We start from the raw sequence: 18,726 nt of genomic DNA on the forward strand, positions 1-18,726 counted from the left end.
CTAGAATTTCTTAAAATCTAGATTTAATATATATATATATATATATATATATATATATATATATAATTGAAAGGGGGAAAAGGTTACAAGATCTTTTCCATAGATTTGATGTGTTTTGATTGAAGAAATGATAGCTCTTAGTGTTCCTACGTGGATATTCTTTTATTAAAAATAAAAAAATTATCCAACCGATCCCTCATATTGTTTTTTAAAAAATAATATTCACGTAGTATAAGAAGAACGCCAAAAGAACGGCAGCCTTTTTCTTTTGATTGAAGCAGGAAATTGAAACTTATAAGACCCAATTTTTGGGCCATCAAACTTACTAGGAATTTGTTAGCACGACAACCCTAGGTTACAGCCTTGTAACTAGAATTGCATAGTAGGCCGAATAGATGACCAAAACCGGACATGAGGTTTGATGGAATTTGGTAGCACTGAGATTGGGCCTTGAGTTGAGGCCCAATGTAATCATGTGTTGGGCTAAAACTAGAGCCCAAAGAATTTTCTTCTTTTTTTTTTTTTTGGTTCAAAGGTCGTAGACTTCAGCTAATTAAAAAAAATGAACAATTTCACTTTAGACTCCTGAATTACCACGCTATTTGACAAACCCTCGAACTTCAAAACCTCTTAATTTGAACCCATAAACTTTTAATTGCAGTTAATTTGAACTCTTCCGTCAGATTTAGCCATTAAATTCTAACGGTAAAACTTAAAAAGACCAAAATATCCCCGATTTTATTATTATTTAAAAAAAAAAAAAAAAAAAAAAAAAAAAAAAAGCAAAAAAGAAATACTGGCACGGAGACCCGTGGGTTAGCCCAGACCCATGCGGGTCTGGCCGTGACCCACGCTGGGTCTCGGCCAGAGACCCACCGTGGGTCAGCAGACCCATGGCTGGGTCTGGTAGGGACCTAGCCGTGGGTCAGCAGGCCCACGCGGGTTTGCTGACCTAGCATGGATCTAATCTTGCGGCAGCATGGATGTATTCAACCTCGTTGTCAACCCCCTCTCCGCCTCCTTCCGGCATCGTTGTTTCAGGTGCCGCTGTTGACATGGCCGATGTCGTCGAAGAAGAAGAGGAAGATGAAGGGCAGAATCAGGTGTACTCGGATGCGGCCGCTTCCTTGGTATACTCGAACCCACGGGTCACAAGGCCAAAGAACCTTTTTTTAAAAAAAAAAAAATTTAAAATTAAGGGTAAATTTGGAATTTTATTAAAAAGTCATCGGTATAAACGTCATTGTCAACCTTTTAACATTTATAATCTGACGAAAGAGTTCAAATTAACTGCAATTAAAAGTTTAGGGGTTCAAATTGAGTGGTTTTAAAATTCGGGGGCTCGTCAAATCACGTGGTAATTCAATGGTTTAAAGTGAAGTTACCCCTAAACAAAAACAAAAACAAAATTTAAAATATAAAATTAAAAAAAAAAAAGATACACAGCTTAAGCTAAAAAACTTATGAGAATAACTTCAGTTCGATCATGTCAAAAAAGGGGAGTTTTTTGCCCACCAATAAAAAGATGCCAAATCAGCTTGGAGCAAGAAAATAAAATGAGATCAAAGCACTTGATTTTATCCCCTCACAGCCTTGCAGCCACCCTGTCTCTGCCATCCGCCGCCAGAGTCACCGTTGCCTCTCACCATCAGCCACGTGGGGTGGCCCAGAATTTGCTGAGGTGGCTCGCCGGCCAACCCCCAACAACATCTAAGGGTGGCGCGGGCCACCCCATGGCCAAGGGTGGCTCGCTGGTGCCTCTCATTGTCAGCCACGTGGGGTGGTCCAGAATTTGCTGGGGTGGCTCACCGACCACCCCCCAAAAACATCTGGGGGTGGCGCGGGCCACCCCATAGCCAAGGGTGGCTCGCCACAACCTCTCACCGTCACTGCCTCTCACCGTCAGCCACATGGGGTGACCGGCGAGCCACCCCCAGGCCATGGAGGTGGCCTATGCGGCCACCCCATTAGCCATAGGGTGGCCGCTCCTCCACCCTTTATACCTTCCAATTTTTTATTTTGTCTAAAAATAATTAATTAATATTTAAATCAATAATCAGGTGTAGTTGTGTTTATTTTGAAAACTTAAGTTTGGTAAAATTAGGTTAGGTGGCATCTTATTATTGGTGGCAAAAAAAACCCCTTTTTGCCATGACGAACAACAGCAGCCTGCAGCTCTCAAAACTTATAGGCCCTGTTTGTCAATGGCCCTGGAACGGTACTGTTCCAGTGCCGGTATTGTAGCCCTTTTTTGGGAATAAGTGTTTGAATGGTTTTAGTGAAAATGTTTTGTGGGAAAAAGTGAAAAAAATATATTTTATATGAAAAAATGTAAAAAATTTGTTTTGTAGTGATTTTTTTATTTAAATAATACTAATAAAAATGATTGATGTGGTATAAAAAGTAGAGATGTTGAGATTAATTTTGAAGTGAAAAGTTTTTTTTTGGGGATTGAGGGAGGCCTTGGAACAGTACCATTCCAGGGCCATTGGCAAACAAGGCCATAGTGTGTCTGAAGTTGGAAAACCAAATCGGTCCCGGGGTACGAGAATATTTGGCGGAATACTTAAAAGAGAAAGTGATGGATAGATTGTTGAGGAAGGGTCAAGTCCTTTATTTAGTTTAAAGCATCGAGGTATGTAAGTACAACTAAATTGATTCCTATTTTTAAAAGGGGAAATTACATTTCGTCGGTTTGGTAAAGGGTTTTGGGGTTTTAGTGGTTTGATACTGTAGCAAAAATTGATTGATATATATATATAAAATAAAAAATAAAAAAAAGTAAGAATGTTTGGTAAGAAAAAATGAAAATTTTTTGTTTTGTAGTGATTTTTTTTATTAGAATAGTAATAAAAAGTGATTGATATGATGTAAAAAATAAGAGAATGTTGAAAAAATAAAAAAGTGAGATGAATAGTATTGAAACGAAATCGTTTACCAAAATTTTTAAGCCTTAATTTAAAAAAATAAAAAAATAAAAAAAATTGAAAACCAAGGGCGGCCATGTCTCCCTTGGTCTACACATGGGCTCGTCCCTGATACCGTACCAAACTTTAAATAGTAACAATAGACCCTTTCAAATTATAACTCCACACCTTCAGTTTGCCACATTCGTTAGCATTTTATTAACTATGATGGAAAATGTGTTACATGACCTACTTGTGACTAAAATTGTCAATTATACCCCCTATTATATGTGCGGAAATATATGTGCCCCTTTGAATTTTTTATTTTTTATTTTTTATTTAAAAAAAAAGCCTCCCCTCGCCATTGGCTATAGGTCTCTCTCCAGTCTCCCCTTCAAATTTTCATGGCCATGGCACTCCTTTTTTGTTAGTAGAGCTTTGGACTGGAATCGCTACATGAAGTGGCAACTGTCTCAACAGTTAGAAACATATTTTTTTGAAATTTATGTTGAAGTATAACTATTTGTAAAAAGATTGTTTAGCTAGAAACGTGTTCAAATATAACTATTACCAAAGATTTTATGAATTGTTCACAAAATAAAATACGAGAAATTGTAGGGTACATGTATGACTACTAGTAGGATTTAACGGGCTCAGAGATTAGCTTGGGAAATGAAATAAAACTACTACGCGTGACTCATCACCCCGATGTTTTCATTGTGAATGCACTTTTTAATTAAATTAATTATGTGAGATTCATTATTTAATCAGCTTCTCAATTTAAAATTACACTGCAGCCACAAGAATTTAGTAGTTCAACAAATTTACAAAAATATTTCAAAAGAATATTTTTTGTTTTTTTAATTTTTTTTTAAAAAATGTTTTGGTATCCTTAATTAATAGTGTATTTAATCTCTTATATAAAGATTTCATTATTTTTTATTGGTTTAATGAAAGCAGGAAATTTTCACTAATAAATAAGCAAAAACTTCACTTACCGCTCATGATTTTTCATCACTTTTATAATCATATCGTTAAACTTAAAAAAATATCAATTTAAGGTTATCATATTTCAGAAGTTTGCAATATCGACCATCTTGTCAAAATTCAGCTCGATGAGTAACATCTCCAAAATACTCTTAAGATGTTTATAAAATTACAAAAATACATTGAATTTAGAGATGGTGTTTTGTAAATTTCACTTATTCCATTAAGATTTAACGTTGAATTTGGATGGAAGTGTTGGCAATGCAAATTTCTAAAAAATCGTAACCTTAAATTTACACTTTTATATATTTAAGATATAATTAAAAAATGATGAAAGATTAGAAATAGTAAATAAAGTTTTTCCAATAACAAAAAAAAAAAAAAAACAAACAAACAAACAAAATTTTGGTTATATATATAAACTATTAACAAAAAAGTATCACAATATAATGTTTTCTTCTTTATTTTTATCTTAGAAATCGTACGGTGAACTAGAGATCTCCCACCAGCTCATTATATATTTCGAATCAAGAATTTCTCGTTACTGTTAGAGATGGAAGATGAAAAATGTGACTCCAGCCAGTTTGAAGATGGCGGCTACCAATGGTGCATCTTGAGGACCCCCATCTCCTTTCAGCTGTTGTTCAAGGTACCTTCACCCAAAACTTTTAGTTTTAATTTATAGTATACTCTTTTTTTCTTTTCTTCTTTTTTTACTCCATGAATATTAGACTGGAGCTTAAGTTTAAAGCCCTGCTTGCAATTTGTCCATCTAGATATACCATGCTAATATATCAATGTCGGGATTTGATATGTGAGTTTATAATTGCTTGTGAACCTCGACAACTCAGATGCAAATGGAAGAGTAAGACGCTTTCATAATTTGAAAGACTGAATGGGGATTTGCCCAATTGCTTTTCCATGATACTCTTAATGATTCATCAAATGGTTATCTTGTTAATGACACATGTGTCTTTAGGGTGGAAGGTTTTGTTATTAAAGCTACTGGTAAAGGAGAGTGTTTGTCGATGATAAATGAGCCTCAACATAATTATTTCACTTGGAAGATTGACAACTTTATTGACTTGAAAGATGAGGATTATTGCTCTGAGCAATTCACTGTTGAAGGACGAAGATGGTATGATTAGCATTTTGCTAGCTCTTCTATATCAGTTTTAAATAGGTTTACTTATTTTGTTAGCTCATGGCCTTTATCTTTATATATATCTCCGATATAGGAAGTTGAAACTCTATCCGAAGGGAAGTAGAACAGGATCAGGCACATGGTTGTCTCTCTATCTCAGCTTAGATGATTCAGAAACTCTTCCTCCCAACCGAAAATTGTACGCAAAATTAGGGGTGGCAAAATGGGTACCCATACACGACCCGATTACGACCCGCGGGTACCCGTTACACGATTAGCCTATACCCAGACACAACCCGTTTAGCTAAACGGGTAATCGGGTTTGACACGATTATGACACGAAAATAACCGGGTAACCCGACACGACCCGTTTTACCCGTTTAAAATAACCGGGTCTAAACGGGTAGACACGACCCGACACGACCCGATTACCCTAAACTATAGAATTTTTTTTTAAAAAAAATAAAAATTCAAAATTGTAATAATAATACTAATACATCAATATAGTCAATGCAAAAAATTGAATTCTAAGAGATTAAAGGCTTTAATAAAGGATAAGAAAAAAAAAAAATTGGAAAGTGACCGTAATTGACAAATTGTACTCCAAAATAAATTACTAAACTCATAATTTCACTTAAACTTAAAAGTTAAAAGTTAAAACAAGTAAGTTCATTTATTAAAATAGTCCACTTATAATTTAGTCCCACATATAACAAAAGTGTTAAAAAATTAATTTGAACAAAGATACAAATTCTTAGACATTTTTTTTAGCATCCAATCATGGGCCAAGACTCAATATTTTTGAATTCCATGAGAGCCATAGAAGACCAAGACCCTTATTTAATTGTGCAAATACATTTATCAAAATGTGTAATATAATAGAATAGTTATAATTTAAGTGATTTTCATTTTAGCAACGACAAGTGAGAGACCGAGTGAGAGGGAGTCAGGGAGAGGGCTGAGAGTTACGTTACAGAATAGTGAGAATTGAGAAATGAGAATACAGGGAGTCAGGGAGTAGGGACTGATTTTTTAATTTTTTTGTTCAAAAATCAAAATGGTAAACAGGTAAAGAGTAAAATTAGTAAATGAGTAAATGAGTAATCACCAACTAATCAGTAAAGTGGCTGTGAGCTGTGACTGTGAGTAAAAAAAATTGTCTGACTCTGACTCTTCTCAGTCCTCACGCGAAACGGCGAAAAAAATCAGACAAAAAAGTTGAAAAAACCGGATCTGGCGCCCGACGAGTCCAGAAAAAAAAAAAAAAAAAAAAAAAAAAAAAAAAAAAACCGGATCTGGCGGGTCGACCCGCTAGACCCGCCAGACCCGGATACTATGCGGGTCTGGCAGGTCGACCCGTCAGACCCGCACAGTAGTCGTGTCTGGCGGGTCGACCCGCCAGACACGAAATTTTCGGGTCTTAATCGGGTAGACCCGATTACGACCCGAACCCGATTAGCCCAAACCCAATACCTGTTTTTTCGTGTCGTGTTCGTGTCGGGTTCGCGGGTCGTGTCAAAATTGCCGGCCCTACGCAAAATACAAGTTGCGTATAAGGGACCAAATCAATAGCAATCATCTTGAAGAGACAAGTCTATTCTCTTGACTTCACAACAATATGCTCGTAACCTTCATTTCTTTTTTACCGGAACAGAAGAAAATTGTCTTTGTTAGAACACAAGATAATCTGGGACTCTCACATTCAAAACCTTTAGATAATTCCAAGTAGTTATTATTTGTAATTAGGTTTCATTATCATCTCTTATCTCTTATCTCTGTATATTTGAATTTCATCTCTTATCTATTCTCTTCAGTAGATATCTCTTCATCTTTGTATATCTAAGTTTCATTGTAACAAGGACTCTTGTATGATTATATATATCAATACAAACCACCAAGAGTGGTATGCAATTCAAAGCAATTCAAGTAGAGTTTATTTAGAGTTCGTTTATGGTATCAGAGCATAAACAGACTAACGTCTAGCTCAATGACAGAGGCCGAAATTTCTTCTATCTCCATAAGTGCACCACCATCACCACATCTACCTTCCAATCAGCCACCACCACCTATCAATCCATTACCACCCGTCAATCCACCACCTTTGAATCCGGCTCCCTTATACACCATACCAAATATGTTTCATACTCTCTACATCAAACTATCCAAGGATAATTTCACCTCATGGTGCACACAAATTCTAGCTTTTCTCCGAGGCCAAGACGCTTACGGTTTTGTGGATGGCACAACTCCACCACCGAAGCAAACAATTCCCAACCCCAACACCGCAGCAGATGCGCCGGAGACCATCCTCAACCCTGACTACATGCAGTGGGTTCATAAAGATCAAATGATATTGAGTGTTTTAATTTCCACACTCACCGAACCATATGTGGTTCATGCTGTGGGATGTGCTATTGCCCGTGACCTTTGGGTAGCCTTGATCAACATGTTCGCTTCGCAATCTCATGCTCGAATCATGCAGACTCATTATCAACTTGCTACATCAAAGAAAGGTCAATCCTCCATCATTGAATATTTTCAGAAGATCAAGAATCTGAGTAATACTCTTGCTGCTGCCGGATAACCTCTCAATGATTTTGAGAGTGTATCTTTTCTTCTTCCTGGGCTAGGATCTGAATATGATCCTTTTGTCACATCTGTTACCACAAGGGTAGATCCCTTATCTATGGATGAAATATATGACCATTTATTGGCACATGAGATGAGGATTGAGCAAAATATGCCCACTGCCGAGATGCTTATTCCCTCTGCAAATTATTCTAACCGGTCTAGCACACCACGTGGAAGAGGATTTCATGGGAGGAATGTGTTCACTGGAGGACGTCAAGCATATCGTGGTCGCACTGCTTTTCCAGCCCGTGGACGTGGGTCCTTTTTCTCCAACCAATCTGCTCCAGCCCATCATGTTTGCCAGTTGTGTGGCAAAACGGGTCATCTTGCAGCTCGCTGTTATTCTCGTTTTGATGCCTTATTCCAGAACGAATCAACCAATTCTACACATGCTCTCTACTCCTCTCCATCAGTCAATCTAGATGATGATTGGTATCCAGACACGGGCGCATCTCATCATCTAACTCATGGGATGAATAACCTCAATCTCACATCGGAGGAGCATCACGGCCCAGATCTCGTTCGCATAGGCAATGGTTCAGGTTTGTCTATTTCTCATATAGGATCAGCAACACTATCTATTCCTCGTCGTATTTTTTCGCTTAAACAAATTTTACTTGTGCCTAAAATTTGTAAAAATCTATTGTCTGTTCGTCAATTTGCTCATGATAATGATGTATTCTTTGAATTCCATTCATCTTATTTTGTTAATAAGGATTGCCGAACAAAGATTCCTCTTCATCACGGCCAACTTAAGAATGGTCTCTACCGATTCCTGAAGTCATCTCCCCAGTCGTCAATAAATCATGCCTTAATTGGTGAACGTACATCTGCGACTCACTGGCATCAACATTTGGGTCATCTAGCTTTTCGTGTCGTTCGACACATTTTATCTAAATTCAGTCTTCCAGTTACCACAAATAAAGCTCTTCCACCTTGCTCCGCTTGTTCGGTTGCCAAAGGACATCAGCTACCGTTTTACAATTCCAGCACTAAATTTTGTAATCCTTTAGATTTAATTTTTTCGAATGTTTGGGGACCATCCCCTGTTATTTCAATAAATGGGAATCAGTATTATGTCTCATTTGTGGATGCATTTTCTAGATTTACTTGGCTCTCTCCAATTCAAAATAAATCTGATGTTATGTCTACCTTTCTTAAGTTTCAATCCATGGTTGAGCGCTTATTCAATACCAAAATCAAAAGTGTACAATCAGATTGGGGAGGTGAATTTCGTCCTCTTACAAAATACTTTCAATCAATTGGCATAAATCATCGTCTATCTTGTCTTCATACTCATCAACAACAAGGATGTGTTGAGCGCAAGCATCGTCATATTATTGACACCACCCTTGCTTTACTTTCCCATAGCGGTGTTCCAAAACAATTCTGGGATGAAGCATGTCAAACAGCATGCTATCTCATTAATCGTTTACCTACACCTGTGTTAGAATACAAGTCTCCATTTGAAAAATTATTCTCTTCTCCTCCAGATTATAATTTTCTCAAAATTTTTGGGTGTGCCTGTTTTCCCAATCTTAGACCTTACAACACCCATAAATTTAATTTTCGTTCTACACCATGCATATTTTTAGGGTACAGTACTCAACACAAAGGTTATTGTTGTTTTCACAAAGAATCCGGTCGTTTCTATATTTCAAGAGATGTAATTTTTCATGAATCTCAATTCCCCTTTCTCAATTCACCATCTAGAGACACATTCGATTCCTCCACTCCACTATCCACTCTTCAAATTTTTTCACAGTTACCGTCTCCTTCCACTCAATCCACGTCAATTTCCCCATCCTCAAATATATCCTCTTCTATGGATACACCTTTCATCCCTAGACCCGAGACTCACTCATCACCACAAATCTCATCATCCTCCACGGAAAGTCCTCCAATATCACCATTATCATCACCGAACACTTCATCTAGTGAAAATGCTGATTCTATGTTGAGAAATGATACTACCTCACCACTTGCATCTACACGAACACATGCCATGGTCATAAGAGCACAAAACCAAATTTATAAGCCCAAGCAACTTACGGATGGGACTGTGCGGTATCCCCTTCTGAAGGCTTTTATCTCAGTTTTAGACACCAATCTAACCGAACCTACATGTTTTACTAATGCTGTGAAATCTTCAGAATGGAGAAATGCCATGCCGGTAGAATTTAATGCCCTTCTCAGCAACAATACATGGATTCTTGTTCCTCCAAGCACAACCAATAATGTGGTAGGTTGTAAATGGGTTTTTAAACTCAAACGCAAAGCTGATGGAACGATAGAATGACATAAAGCCCGGTTAGTTGCAAAAGGTTTTCACCAACAGGCAGGCATTGATTTTTTGGAAACTTTCCTTTCCCAACTACTCTGGTTTGAATTTCTCACAAAATTTTCTTCAACAACTGTTCCCCTGTTTTTGGATGACCTGCATGTTTAATCTTATTTCTAGTGCACCAAATATTATAAGCAACAGAACCCAAAGCTAGTCTGCAGAGCATAGCTTTAAGAGACTTGCAGCCCCAATCATTCAATACCAATTGCAAAATATCGTCCCATATTATAGGAGCATTAGCAACTCTGCACCTAAACATGCAGAACTACCAAAGTCTATAGCTGAAACTGCATTAAAAAAAAAAAGCTGATCACGACTTTCCAAATGGTTCCTGCAAAAAACGCAATTGACATCTCCTTTGTAACCCCAAGTCAACAACCTATCACCTGTAACAAGCCTCCCTTTCATAGCACTTCCACCAAGTAATTTGCTCATTTTTCTCCCTAAGAGCCTCCCAAGTATCTGAATTAATAAAAATACATTTCCTTGAAGCAGTCCAGATAGGATTATCAACAGGCCCCAAACTGATTTTCGAGAGTCTAGCTTGGATGTCCACTAAAACATTAAATCTAGCATGCCTCTAAAACCAATCTCCATTGTGTATAACAGAAGAAAGTTTGGCCTCCACCCTACTTTGAGCATCATAAACAGTTCTATAGCCATATTTCTCAATTAAGATTCCAGCAGGATGCTAAAGATCCAACCAAAGGTAAATATTCTCCCCATTGCCAATCTCAAACCTCAAACACTTTTTAGCAATATCCCTTAAATTGAGTATCTTTCTCCAGCACCGGGAACAATTCTAGGGGATGCCAACACTCCAAAAACTCTTTTGCTTTAGAAAATTATTTTTAATTAATCCATGACACCCATAGAAAGCCGGATCTAGTAAAAATACTCCATATGTGCCTAAGCATAGTCTGATTCCATACTTCAAGCCTCTTCAAACCCAAACCACCCTCCTTTTTAGAGAAACAAACTTCAGGCCAAGCCACTTTAGCCTTTGCAGCCACATCTTTCCCATTCCACAAAAATCTATTAAAGTAGACAATGTTATGCGAAAGAATGTAGCATTCTTATTTTACTGGTGGATATCTATTTTTATTTATATATAATTTTTTTTTGAAACCATATATAATTTATTGGGAAAGTCTACATATCCCCCTCAAACTACTACCAAATTGACAATGTCTCCCCCCCAAACTTTCAATTATGATAATGTCCCCCACAATTTACAAAAAATTGTCAATGTTCCCCCAATGATGAAACTACCCTTAGTAAAATAAAAACAAAAATAATAAAACTTCTAGAAAAAACCAAAAACTAAAAAAAAAAAATTCCAAAGGGTGGCAAATTTAAAATTTGGGAAAAATATAAAATGGCCTCCCAAACTACTAGCCATTTGTAATTTAGCCCCAAAAGTTCAAAATGTAATAAAGTAGCCCCAACCTACTAACCAGTTGAAAATTTGGTCACTCTGTTAGTCAGCACCGTCAAAATGGATGGAAAAGTTAAAACGACGTCGTTTTGTTGAAGTAAAGTTACTAAAATGCCCTTTTAGGAAAAAAAAAATTAAAAAAAAAAAGTCCACTAAACGTTGTCGTTTTGCTTTAAAAAATAACCCTTACGAGACTTCCGTCCAGCATTGAAGCACTCGTCTTCTTCATCAGGAACACTCCAATTCATCACTTACCAAAACGACAGTCCAGTTCTGCCCAACCTTTAGACCCATAATTGAAACCTAAAACCCAGTACAGCCGTACAGGTACTGTGTCCATGCGTGGAGAATTCTTAAATTAACTCTTTAACAAACTGAAATCACAGAAGTAGACCCCCCCCCAAAAAAAAAAAAAAAAAAAAAAATAGAATTGATATCATAAGTTTGAAGTGCATCTGTGTTAAACTCTTTTGTCAGTTTTTGGCAACTAGAAGTCGCCCATCATCCTCATTTGTGTACCCTTGTTCTGATCATGTGCATGATTGATGGTGGATGTTGCCTATAGATCTAAACGGTGTGCTCGAAAAAATTTTGCCCCATTTTGTAGCATGCACAATCTTCTGTTTGAAATAATGGAGTTGTCTGTGTATCTAGTAAGTAAAGTTTTATTTAGGAGGGAAATCGGTGCAAAAAAATCAAATAGGATTTATCAGCATGCTTTGATGTGTGTGAAATAATCTCCCTCTATTTTGACCAAAAGTCGAGAATTGTAACTTTGATAAAATATGTGTACTTCCTTGTTGCAGAAAAGTTTCGATTACATTGGTTTACTCAAATCTGTAATGAGACTATCAGTGACTGCTTTGAAAGCAGCAGATGCAAAAGATGTTGCATCTTCTGTCAACGCAATTGCGAACGAAAAGCTGAAAGCAGAGAAGGCGGGGAAATGGATGGAAAATCTTTTGCATCTTCTGTCAACGCAATTAAAACGTTTTTTCTGTCAACGCAATTAACATCCAAACAAGTTAATTGACCCTTGCACGAGTTTAACACAGATGCACTTCAAACTTACGATATCAATTTTGTTTTTTCCTTTTGGGGGTCCACTTCTGTGGTTTCAGTTTCTTAAAGAGTTAATTTAAGAAATACTCCAGGCCTGGACACAGTACTTATACTGGGTTTTAGGTTTCAATTATGGGTCGAAAGGTTGGGCGGAACTGGCCGACTATCGTTTTGGGAAGTGACGAATTGGAGCGTTCCTGATGAAGAAGACGAGTGCTTCAATGCTGGACGGAAGTCTCGTGCAAGGGTTTTTTTTTTCGAAAGCAAAACAACAACGTTTAGTGGGCTTTTTAAAAAAAAAAAAATTCCTAAAAGGGCATTTTAGTAACTTTACCTCAACAAAACGACATCGTTTTAACTTTTCCATCCTTTTTGACGATGCTGACTAACTAAGTGGCCAAATTGCAATTGGTTGGGAGTTTGGAGGGCTACTTTATTATATTTTGAACATTGGAGGACTAAATTACAAATGTCTGGTAGTTTGGGGGGCCATTTTATATTTTTCCCTTAAATTTTTTTTTAAAAATCCATTCTATAAGAAAAAAAATTAAAAATTTCGATTTTTTTTTTTAAAAAAATTAAAATTAAAATTTATGTTTAAAAAAAATTAACAATTTTCGTTTTTTAAGAATTTTTTTTTTTTAAATGTCTCTTTTAAATAAAAATTTTCGTTTTCTAAAACAATTTTTTTTTTTTAAATAAATGTTTCTTTTAAATAAAAATTTCCGTTTAAAAAAACAAATCGTTTTTTAAAAAATGTATTCGTTTAAAAAAATAAATAAAAATTTTCGTTTAAAAAATAATTTTTTTTAAAAAAAATATTTCTTTTGAAATTAAAATTTTGGTCTTTTTTAAATTAAATAATTAATTTTTTTGATTTTATAGGAGTATTTTTTGTCATATTAGAAATACATAGAGACATTTTTATCTTTTTGCTAGCCTTATGGGGGACATTGACAATTTTTTGATAGTTTGAGAGAACATTGTCACAATTGAAAATTTATAACAAATATTGTCAATTAGGTGATAATTTGAGGAGATTATATGAATTTTACCCTAAATTATTTTTGTTGTATATAATTGGGTTTAGTAAATATATTAGTCGAGCCAGAGCATTCCCAATAGGTAAAATAACTGTACGTAGTTAGCTATTTTTACTTAGGCTTTTGTTTGGTTTGGCTTTATGGATAGCTAGGTTTAATCGGGTAAATAGAGGAGAGAAATATTTAAAACAAGTGAATTTGAAATATTTTAACTTGGACAAAGTTCTCCTCCAAACTAGATTGGAGGAATTTCCTTCAACCTAATTTATAAAAGTGACATGTGTCCATTTTTTTTAATAATATGTGAGATGCACATGAATTTTTAATAAAAAAATTTTCAACTTTATCCTTGCTATTAAAAAAACATGTGCATCTTACATGTTTAAGGGACATATGTTACTTTTATAGATTAGGTTGAAGGAAAGTGAATTTGAAATATTTTAACTTGGACAGAAATTTCCTTCAAACCTATTTGGAGGAAATATCCTTCAACCCATATAAAAATGGTGCCAAGTGTGTTAAGTATTTAACATGCACATTAAATATTAAAGGTTATTAATAGCAGTTTATTAACTAAGGTTAACCCCCCCGCCCCCTTTTTTTTTTTTTTTTTTTTTTTTCTTTTGGTTAAACGTTAGACTAACATTTTGTTTTTTTCACCAAGGTTAGAACTAATGTTAAAAAGTGAAGAACTAACGTCAGATTAGATAAAAAACCAAAAAAAAAAAAAAAAAAAAAAGTTTAGAACTAATTTAAAAGAAGAAGAGCTAACGACGTTGGCTTAGAAGAAAAAAAAAATCACATCTAAACATCCATTAAAAATAAAAATGATGAAAAAACAAGAAAAATCAAAGTGTAAAAAAAAAAAAAAAATACAACAACGTTCGATAACTCTCTATTAATGTGATAAATGAATAGTTAAAAAAAAAATAAAAAACGTTAGATAACTCACTGTTAATGGGATAAATGAATAGTTTAAATAAAAAATACAACGACATTAAATAACTCACTGTTAATGAGATAAATGAATAATTTAAATAAAAAATTCAAAATGTTAGATTACTCTCTGTTAATGGGATAACTGAATAAAGATTAAAATTAATCAAATTATTATCCAAAACACGAAGACACAATTGTTAAATATCAAGAAGAGTACCTTAATATGATAATAGTTTCCATGTTGCCAAAAAATTCCGATCACATATGTCTTTTTCTCCTAAAGCAATAGTCTTTCAGCCGCATATGCAGAGAACTTGAGAAATATGGAGAAAAATGTATGCTTCTGATATGACTCATCAACTTCACCTTATTTAGGTTTACTAAAATTTTATAACCTTGTTTAGATGCGATTTTTTTTTTTTCTTCTAAGCCAATGTTAACTCTTCTTCTTTTTAACGTTAGTTCTAACCTTGGTGAAAAAACAAAACATTAGTCTAACGTTTAACCGAAAGAAGAAGAAAAAAAAAAAAAAAAAAAGTTAACCTTAGTTAGTAAACTACTATTAATGACCTTCAATATTTAATGTGCATGTTAAATGCTTAGACACTTGGCACTATTTTATATGAGTTGAATGATATTTCCCCAAACCGATTTGGAGGAAATTTATGTCCTTTTAATTTAGCCGCATTTATTGAATATTTTTATATTTATTTGGCCGCCTATGGATACTTAGGTTATTTTAATCCAATAAAAAAATATATTTTTTCTTCAAATAGGAGAGCTCTTGGCCGAACTCCCCTAGCTAGCTTCAAATTAAGAGATAAGATACTTTCTACACAAATGCATGATGATAGAGTTATTTTTTTTAGGGAAATGTTATGTGTTTTTCTAGTGTTTTTTTGGTGTTCTCCTAACCGTGATGTGACTTTTAAAATCACCAATAGATTAAAAGTCAATAATGATACTCTCAAATTCAATGGTAATTTTAAAAGTCACATCACAGTTGTAAGGACACGAGGAGAACACTAGAAGAGCACATAACTAGCATTGCCCATTAGTTTATATGAGTTAATTAGGATTAATAAAATAAAAAAATAAAAAATAAAAAATAAAAATCTCAACACGAATTATGGCAGAGAACGAGAGATCTTGTTTGGGCACCCTTAGCTCTCAAATATTTGTGTTTGAGATTTTATTATTATTTTTTTCTACTCTATATGAAAAGAAAAAAAAAAAAAAAAAAAAAAGGGAGGGTGGGGGGGGGGGGGGGAACAAGCTAGGGGATAGCGTTTAGTTGTGGGTAGTGGCGGTTAGTAAACGCTTGCTAATCGCTATTACATGTACAGCCTTAAGTGTTAGCGTGTAAGAAGTAGTGCCAGTGTTGTGAAATGAACACAAATTTTGTTTGAAATTTGTAGTGGGTGAATTTTCTGCAGGCTTTATAAAGCAAATGGGCTAACCAATTTTCTAACAGCCCATTCCGCTTAGCCCAATTATAATCAACTAACAAACTAACCAAAACTTACCATTTTCTAACTTTCTATTTACAAAAGTTACGCAGCTTCTCTTATAATGGATGCCAGATGCATTCCACTACTTTTCCAAGCCATTCTTTGTCTCACACGTGGCCTTGAACTGCGTGCTTGGTTTTCAACTCACACTTAACGCTTCACCTCTCAAATCGTCTATTCATCTTCTCCCTTTCTTCTAAAATCTACCCGGTCAACTCAGGAAAAAAGAAAGGAAAGAAAAGTGAGTATTAGAGACTGAGAGACAGGTTTTGAGAAAGAGGGGAAGGAAATGGTGAGAGAAAAGTGAGAAAAAGAGGGGGGGGAAAAAAAAAAAGGAAGAGTAGAGAACGAAAGAGATAAGCTGAGATTACTCACGTTTTTCTCTTTTCCTTGGTGACTGTCCGACTGTTGGCTTAGGAACTTAGGGTAAGTTTTTTTATTTTTTATTTATTTTTTTGTTTAGCGTATTGCCGTGCTGGATCGATGAGAGTAGAAATTGAATTTTTTCTTTTTTTTACACCGGGGGTGCCCTCAAAATTTTAACTTAAAAATACTTAAAAAGAATTTTTTTAAATTTTTTTTTACCAGGGCCGGGCGCCCCTGTATATATATCCGCCGCTGATATATAGTACCATCTGCAGGAGGATCAAGAGTTCAAAAGAAAGACATGGAAGATAAAACTTGCCATCCTCACTCTGATGACATTGATGAAACTGGTAATTCTCTCTCTGATTTAGTATCAATTGTCAAAAAGTATCAAAAGTAATTTAGTAATTAGTATTAGATTTGGAAATTTTAGAATTACGCTACTGCAAAACCCTCTGGACCCTCTGATTGATTATATAACTATCACAATAATAGTTAGCCTTATATCTTTTGAATATAATGTTTTCTTCCTTATTTTTATCTCAGAAATCATACGATCAACTAGTGATCTCCCACCAGCTCATGATCATTATACATTTCAAATCAAGAATTTCTCTTTACTGTTAGCGATGAAGGATGAAAAATGTCACTCTGGCCAGTTTGAAGTTGGCGGTTATCAATGGTGCATCTTCAAAACTCCCCTTCTCCTTTCAGCTGTTGCTTTCTTCTTCTTCTTCTTCTTCTTCTTCTTTTTTCAATGAGAAATATGATCATTTTCGTTTCCATGTCTAGGAGATTGGTACTCTACCCAAATGGGAAAACCAATAGTAATGGGAACGGGCACATCTCTCTATACTTGGGAATAGCCGCTACCAATGATCTTCCACTTGGGTGGGAGGTTAACGCAAACATAAGATTCTTTGTGTTTGATCAAATCCGAGACAAGTACCTCAGCATACAAGGTAGCTTTGCCCAAAACTTGGTTTCTATAGTGTACTCTGTTACTGCGAGAATGTTTGACTTGAGCTTAAGTTTAAAGCTTTGTGTGCAATTTGCCCTTCTTGAAATACCTGACTAATATATTTAGAGACATGTTATTTGTCAATCTCTTGTTCAACGTTTTTTTTTTTGGTAAATTTATCATTTGATCTGTAAGACCACATGCGAGTCCGACAAATTTAAAATATATATATAGAATTAAACAAGAGATGGGAAAAAATAGCATTTCTCATATATTTATATCGGGATTTGATATGTGACTTTACAATTTCTTGTGAACCTCAACAACTCAGAAGCAAATGGGAGAGTAGTAAGACGCTTTCATAAATTGAAGACTGAATGGGGATTCGCCCAGTTGCTTTCCCATGAGACTCTCAATGATCCATCAAATGGTTATCTTGTTGAAGACACTTGTGCCTTTGGGGTAGAAGTTTCTGTTATTAAAGGTATTTGTAAAGGAGAGTGTTTGTCGATGATAAACCAACCTCAACGTGATTATTTCACTTGGAAGATTGACAACTTTGCTGACTTGAAAGATAAAATTTATTACTCTGAGGAATTCACCATCGAAGGGCGAAGATGGTATGCATGATTGGCGTTTCGTTAGCTCTTCTTATTTGTATTAGTTGACAACCGTTAACTTTATATTATTTTGGAGATAGGAAGTTGAGGCTTGAGCCGGAGGGGGAAGGAACAGGAGCGGACACATTCTTGTCTCTCTACCTCATGTTAGATGATTCAGAAAGTCTTCCTCCTAACAGAAAATTGTACGCAAAATACAAGCTGCGAATAAGGGATCAAATCAATAGCAATCATCTTGAAAAACCAGGTATGTTCTCTTTGACTTTCACAAAAATATGCTCTAAAACCTTCATTTCTTTTCGACGTGGACATAAGACAATTCTCTCCTAAAAATTTACATGAAAAACCAATCTAAGAAAATTTAATAATGTGACCAACTCTTACCTTACAGTTGAGTATTGGTTCTCTGACCCCTTTCCCAACAACGGTAGTGGGTATGGCAAATTTTTGTCCAAGAGAGATCTCCATGACGCATCAAAGGGCTACTTGGTGGGTGATTTTTTGTTCATTGAATGCAAACTTGATGTTATATCCGTGTTTAAGGATTTCTCCTCTAATTAATATTATGTTGGAGGTCCCCAAGAAGTAATTTAATCGGCTATGATCACGCCTAAATGCTCAATTTGTTAATGGTTATGCTTTATGTTGGAGGAGCATAATTAGGCTCAATTTGTTAATGGTTTTTAGAGGTTGTTTTATGTTATTTGTTTGAAAAAGTGTTTTGATGTGACATGAAAATTAAAGTAATTTTAAGTGTTATGGGTGTTTTGTGTA

The 18,726-nt window shown here is 35.3% G+C and overlaps 1 protein-coding gene across 2 annotated transcripts; it reads left to right on the forward strand.

The window, feature by feature from the left end:
- The first annotated feature begins 16,157 nt into the window (after nucleotides 1-16,157).
- On the forward strand, nucleotides 16,158-18,726 carry LOC132190425 (uncharacterized). Of its 2 annotated transcripts, none has more exons than XM_088510612.1 (7): nucleotides 16,158-16,431; nucleotides 16,594-16,721; nucleotides 16,918-17,053; nucleotides 17,164-17,333; nucleotides 17,664-17,952; nucleotides 18,033-18,199; nucleotides 18,344-18,726. In XM_088510612.1, the coding sequence occupies exons 2-7, from the start codon at nucleotides 16,673-16,675 to the stop codon at nucleotides 18,511-18,513; spliced, it is 981 nt and encodes a 326-aa protein (XP_088366738.1). In that variant the 5' UTR covers nucleotides 16,158-16,431; nucleotides 16,594-16,672; the 3' UTR covers nucleotides 18,514-18,726. The 2 variants fall into 2 exon arrangements, with proteins under 2 accessions (XP_088366738.1, XP_088366737.1); XM_088510611.1 differs by having other exon boundaries at nucleotides 16,647-16,721.

Source organism: Corylus avellana, chromosome 9 (assembly GCF_965113065.1).
Source record: "Corylus avellana chromosome 9, dhCorAvel1.hap1.2, whole genome shotgun sequence".
Classification (NCBI taxonomy): domain Eukaryota; kingdom Viridiplantae; phylum Streptophyta; class Magnoliopsida; order Fagales; family Betulaceae; genus Corylus; species Corylus avellana.

Coding starts and splice junctions, on each gene's coding strand:
- LOC132190425 (XM_088510612.1), top strand. CDS start 16,673: ATGGAAGATAAAACTTGCCATCCTCACTCTGATGACATTGATGAAACT. Junction 16,722..16,917: donor TGATGACATTGATGAAACTG/GTAATTCTCTCT, acceptor TTTTTATCTCAG/AAATCATACGATCAACTAGT. Junction 17,334..17,663: donor CAAGTACCTCAGCATACAAG/GTAGCTTTGCCC, acceptor TCAACAACTCAG/AAGCAAATGGGAGAGTAGTA.